The 5,739-nt window shown below is 52.6% G+C and overlaps 1 protein-coding gene across 1 annotated transcript in view; it reads left to right on the forward strand.

Moving 5' to 3' along the window:
• Window positions 1-5,319, forward strand: part of SGTA (small glutamine rich tetratricopeptide repeat containing alpha) — a 6,739-nt gene extending 1,420 nt beyond the window's left edge. The window contains exons 2-9 of the mRNA XM_017743888.1: window positions 364-467; window positions 651-735; window positions 1,223-1,322; window positions 2,391-2,489; window positions 2,625-2,763; window positions 3,935-3,997; window positions 4,308-4,345; window positions 5,226-5,319. Coding sequence (XP_017599377.1) covers window positions 364-467; window positions 651-735; window positions 1,223-1,322; window positions 2,391-2,489; window positions 2,625-2,763; window positions 3,935-3,997; window positions 4,308-4,345; window positions 5,226-5,319 — 722 coding nt within the window. The remainder of the gene's footprint in view (window positions 1-363; window positions 468-650; window positions 736-1,222; window positions 1,323-2,390; window positions 2,490-2,624; window positions 2,764-3,934; window positions 3,998-4,307; window positions 4,346-5,225) is intronic.
• The last annotated feature ends 420 nt before the right edge of the window (window positions 5,320-5,739 follow it).

Here is a 5,739-nt window from a genome sequence, read left to right on the forward strand (position 1 = left end):
TCCCTGGGAGCAGCTTCCCAAGCAGGGAAGGAGGCGGCTCGGAGTCCCCGCACTTCCCGGAGCAAGGGGAATGTGTGGATCTCTCCTTGGAATGCCGGGGCATTCCCACCTTCCCAGCTGCTGCAGCCCCAGCCTCATTCACTCCTAAACCCCAGGAATCCCTTAAGGGGGGTGGGAATTGGGATTGGCTCCATCCAGGATATCCAGAGGGAAGAGCTTTGCCAAAGTCTGAGACTACGGCCCAAAAATCCAATCTGGTGTGGGGAAAATGGGTGGTTTGGGGTGGTTTTTCCCCAGTTTTTTCAAGAGATAAGGGAGAGGGATGAATATTTATCAATTAATGACCTGACTCTCCCTTTCCAGTGGCCATCCAGTGCCTGGAGACAGCGTTTGGAGTCTCCATGGAAGACCAAAGCCTGGCTGTGTCCCAGACCCTTCCCGAAATATTTGAAGCTGTGGCAGGGAAGGTGAGAGAGTGCCCTGAAATGTTCCCTTTTTTTTTTGTTGTTTCCCTGAGTTCTGCTGGATTTCCAGGAGGCTGCTGCTCCCCTCAGAGCCCTGTGGGAGGGGAATGTTTTGGGCTGGAAAAGTGGGAAGTGTGGGACAGCTCAGTGGGAATCCTTATCTCAGCTTCTCCCTCTCCTTGGAAGGAGCTGGAACACTCCAGAACGAATTCCGAGCCCGTCACCCCCTCGGAAGATGACGTGGCTGAAGCTGAAAGACTCAAGACTGAAGGTACCAACCCCTGGAGCTGCTGGATAAGGAGGGTTTGGTGGGAATTGGGAGGGAATTTTAATTCCCAGGCACCTGGGGAATGCTTGGAATGGGGCAGGGGGAGGCGGGGAAAGGGAAGTTTTTCCATTTCTTCCTCTTGCTCTGCTTGGGGAGATTTTGCCACCAGGAATGCTGGATCAGTGGGATTTTTTTATCCCAAAAAACCCGTGAGGTGTGCAGCAGAGCACCCATCCTTCCTGCTCCGTGCACGATCTTTTCCTGGGAAAAAGTGGGATGAGTGTGGACGCAGCGCTCCCACCTGAGCCAGCACCTGGGGCGATTTTTGGGGTGTTGTGCTGAGGATCAGGAATGCTGCAATTCCCAGGACAGCTCTCCAGCCTCACGCTGGCAGAGCTCTGTGCTATTTCCATGGATCTGGGCCTGGTGCTCGGATATATCCCTGCTTTTTTCCCCCTTCCCTCACGAGCCTTTCCCACTCTCCTTTTAGGAAACGACCAAATGAAGGCAGAAAATTTCGAGGCTGCCGTGTCTTTTTATGGAAAAGCCATCGAGTTAAACCCAGCCAACGCCGTTTATTTCTGCAACAGGTACTGGGCAGCTTCCCCAGCTCCTCCTCACTCGGATCCAAGATCCCTGAATGCTCCAAAAAATCCCTTTTTTTTTTCCTTTTAAAGGATTTTTTTGGGGACTCTTGGATCAGCTCCTCGCTTGTGTGGTTGGAGCTGATCTGTTGGTGCCTCCTGGCATCTCGGGATGGGGTGTGGGTGTGGAAATGACCTTTATTAGGCACTGGAGGGGATAAGGAATGCCAGGAAATGGTGTCTGCTTCCATGCAGAGTGGGATGGAGAGGAATTAAGGGATGAAATGAGGAGCTGGAGGCTCCTCACTGAGAATTCGGGGAGCTCTGTGCGAAATCGGCTGTGGAAGGGGGATTTTTGTGTTTCTCGGTTCTGAGAAGTGTTTGGAAGGCAAATGTTGGATAAAGCAGAGTTGGAACCTTAATTTCATTTAATCACCTGGTTGTGGTGGGAGCTCAAATCCACCTGGACATGGTGGGAAGGGGGATTTTGGGGCAGGAAATTGATGCTTTGAGCTCTGTGGGAGGGTTTGGGGCTGGTGCGTCTCAGAGTTAGGGAAGTTGAGCCACTTCCAGTGGTTAAAGGGGCTCCAGGAGAGCTGGAGAGGGATTTGGGACAAGGGCTGGAGGGACAGGACACAGGGAATGGCTTCCCACTGCCAGAGGGGAGGATTGGATGGGATATTGGGAAGGAATTGTTCCCTGGGAGGGAATAGGATGGAATTCCCAGAGAAGCCGTGGCTGCCCCCGGCTCCATGGAAGTGTCCAGGCTTTAAAAGAAAGCTTTCCCTCTTTGGAACGTGGGGAAATGTTGAGAAATTGAGAGATGAGGGGAAACCAAAGGAATTCTCTGAGCTAGGAAGCGATCCTGGAATGTCACCGGGAGAAATGAGAGCCGGGATCTGCACGGAGCCAGGCTTGGAATCGCTCACCTGGATACAGATTTAGCTCAAATTCAGCTCAAATTTAGCTCAAACCCACACTTGGCTCTGCTGGAGGGGACAGGGATGACATCCCTCAGGATATTCCAGCTGCTCAGCATTCCCTGCTTCCTATTTTTTCCCCCCTTTCTTCCAGAGCTGCTGCCTACAGCAAACTGGGGAATTACGCGGGAGCAGTGCGGGACTGCGAGCGAGCCATCGGCATCGACCCCAACTACAGCAAATGCTGTTTCAGGTTATTTAGGGTGGAGAAAAAAACCAAATTCCCGATTTCTCAACTTCAAGGAGCGCTTGAAAGTTAACAGTTGGATTTTAAAAAGCGACCCGAAAAATCCCCTCTGTGACTTGGATTTTGGTTTTCTTTCCCCAGCTTGGCCCTGTCCAGCTTAAACAAACACACAGAAGCTGTTGTTTACTACAAAAAAGCTCTGGAGCTGGATCCAGACAACGAGACCTACAAATCCAACCTCAAAATAGCTGAACAGAAAATGAAGGAGACTCCCAGTCCGGTGAGTCGTGGGATTTAGGAGTTTGTTAAGGTTAGAGGAGGTGAAAATCCAACAGGTGCTGCCTGGGCGGTGTTAAAAATGTGAAATTTGGGCTGGAGGTGGTGGAGGATTGTGCTGTGAGCATCCCACTGAAATCCAGAGGGCAAAATTCCTCCTCACGGTCGCTTTGGGAAGGTTGGAAGCAGCTGGAGAAGGAGCCTGATGAGGGTTTTACGACAGCAATTTGCACTTTGGGGATTAAATCTCTCCAAAATCGACCTTTTTTTATTTTCCCCGTGCCCTTTTAGCGACACCAAAGGTGTTTTTAGGGGTTTTTTTTAATACAAAAAGTTGTTTTCTCGAAAAGAAACCTGGAGGTTTTCCAGGCAGGGAGCTGCTGGCTGCACTGTTCCAGGCAGGAATGTCCTTGGGCATCATTTTGAAGGGGATTTTAATTTTCCAAGGGCTTTTCCAGGGCAGAGGTGAGGGAGGGAGGGGTTGAATTTGGGTTTCCAGATTGGGATTCCAGGGGGAGTGAGCACAAGGAGTCTCTGTGAGCCCAATCCCTGCCAGGCTGAGGTTTTCCAGAGGGTTGGGACAGAACCTCTTCCCATTGTCAGGGTTTAAGGGATTTGGGATCCTTCTGGGAGGAAGGAAGGGAGCCTGCAAAGAATGGGGGAAGGGTTTTTCCAAGAGCCTGGAGAGACAGGACAAAGGGGTTCTTGGGAAGGGTTAAGTGGGATAATGGGAAGGAATCCTTGGATGTGAGGGGTTGGGATGGAATTCTCAGAGAAGCTGGAAGTGTGCAAGGAAAGGCTGGAGAAGAGAAGCTCCAGGGAGGCACTTCCAGAGTCTAAAGGGACTCCAGGAGAGCTGCAGAGGGATTTGGGATAAAGGATGGAGGGACAGGACACAGGGAATGGCTTCCCACTGCCAGAGGGCGGAGGATTGGATGGGATATTGGGAAGGAATTGAGGGAGTGGGATGGAATTCCCAGAGAAGCCATGGCTGCCCCTGGATCCCTGGAAGTGTCCAAGGCCAGCTCGGAGCACCCCGGCTTCGTGGGAGGTGTGGGGGTTCGAGGGGGTGGCACTGGATCCCTTCATCCCAAACCATTCCTGATGGGATTCCCTGGCTCTGGTAACTCTGGGAATGAGGGCTGGCAGTGAGTGAGCTCTGGTTTCTCCTGCAGACCGGCGGCCCCGGAGGCTTCGACTTGGCCGGATTGCTGAACAACCCCGGCTTCATGAGCATGGTAATTCCCAATCCCAGCCGGGATTCCTTGGCATGGAGCCTCTCCAGTGTCTCCCCAAATGGGTTTTCCCAATCCCTGGAGCTTTCTGGGAGTTGCAGTTGTTCCCTTCAGCTCCAAGGAAATCCAGGGATTTCCTCCACGGGCTTTGCCGAGGCTGTGGAAGGGCCTGTTCTGCTCTGGGCTTGGGCTTTGCTCTTCTTTGCCTCCCTTTTTCCCCCCTTTTTTCCCTCTTTTCTCCCCCCCTTTCCCCCTCCTTTCCTCCCCCTTTTGGGGGGCTGCCTCACTCAGGTGTTGTTTTTATTCCCCACAGGCATCAAACCTCATGAACAACCCCCAAGTGCAACAGCTGTGAGTTGGATCCTGCTTTTATTCCCTCTTGGAATTGCTCATTCCAGTCTCTCTCTGTGTTTGGCCTTTCCTGGTGGGAGCAGGCAGGAATTTGGGCCAGGAATGTGGAGGGGGCTCAGAACAAGCCCAGTTCCCTGAGCTGGGGGTGGGGTTTGGGTGCTCTGGGCTGAGTTTTGGGCGGGATTTTAATAAAATGATTCCAGAGGGAAGTGGGATGGGATGGATCATAGCCCTGGAATTGGCTTTGCTGCGGTTTTATGGGATTTCAGCATTTCCCAGCTTGCTTGGAATGGGAATATTCCCATTCCTGGATGGTTCTGAGGATCAGTTCACAATATTTGGGGGAAAATGGATAAATTCATAAACCCAGTGAGGCCCAGCCCATTCCTACTCATCCCTTTGAAGCACGGGAGGACAGAGAGACCCTCAGGAGCCCCAAAATCCAAGGATTTTGGGATGAGACCACTCGGCTCCCATTTGCTTCTCCCTGCTCCTGTGCCTGGTGCCAGCTGGAATTCCCACCTGGATACAGCCCAAGGATGGGGCTGGGAGTCCTGGGCTGTTCTCCATGAGGGAATCCAGGGAATCCAGTCTTGGATGCAGAGCAGGGAACAAGCTGGTGTGAGGAAGGGCAGGGTTTTAATCCATAAATCCGGGAATCTGGGAATTGTGATGTTTTTATCATTATTTTTATTTCTTGTTCAGCCGAATTCCTTATTTGCAGCTGACCAAGGGAAAGCTGGTGCAGGGAATTCCATAATCCCTGGGATAGGAAGGTGCTCCCATTCCCAAGTGGAAAACACTGGGGTTTTTAGGGATTTTTTTTTTTATTATTATTCTTTTCCCCCCAGTTCTGACACTTTTTTCCTCCCCCTCACAGAATGTCCGGGATGATTTCGGGAGGCCACAACGCCATGGGAGCAGCCGGGAGCAGCCCCTCCACCAACGACCTGGCCAGCCTGATCCAGGCGTGAGTGCGGGGACAGGGACAATCCTGGGGGACAATCCCGGGGAAAATCCGGGATCCAGGGCTGGGAAATGCCCAGGGTGAGGCCAGGAGAGACAATCCCGGGGGAAAATCTGGGATCCAGGGCTGGGAAATGCCTGGGGTGAGGCCAGGAGAGACAATCCTGGGGAAAATCTGGGATCCAGGGCTGGGAAATGCCCGGGGTGAGGGCAGGAGAGACAATACTGGGGAACATATGGGGTCCAGGGATGGGGAATGCCCGGATCCAAGGCTGGGAAATGCCCAGGGTGAGGCCAGGAGAGACAATCCTGGGACAAAATCTGGGATCCAGGGCTGGGAATGCCCCAGGGTGGGAATGGGGGACAATCCTGGAGCTGGGAATGTCCCTGAGTGGGGCCAGAGGCATAATTTGGGATCCAAGGCAGGG

This window comes from Corvus brachyrhynchos, unplaced genomic scaffold (assembly GCF_000691975.1).
Source record: "Corvus brachyrhynchos isolate BGI_N302 unplaced genomic scaffold, ASM69197v1 scaffold219, whole genome shotgun sequence".
NCBI classification, from domain to species: domain Eukaryota; kingdom Metazoa; phylum Chordata; class Aves; order Passeriformes; family Corvidae; genus Corvus; species Corvus brachyrhynchos.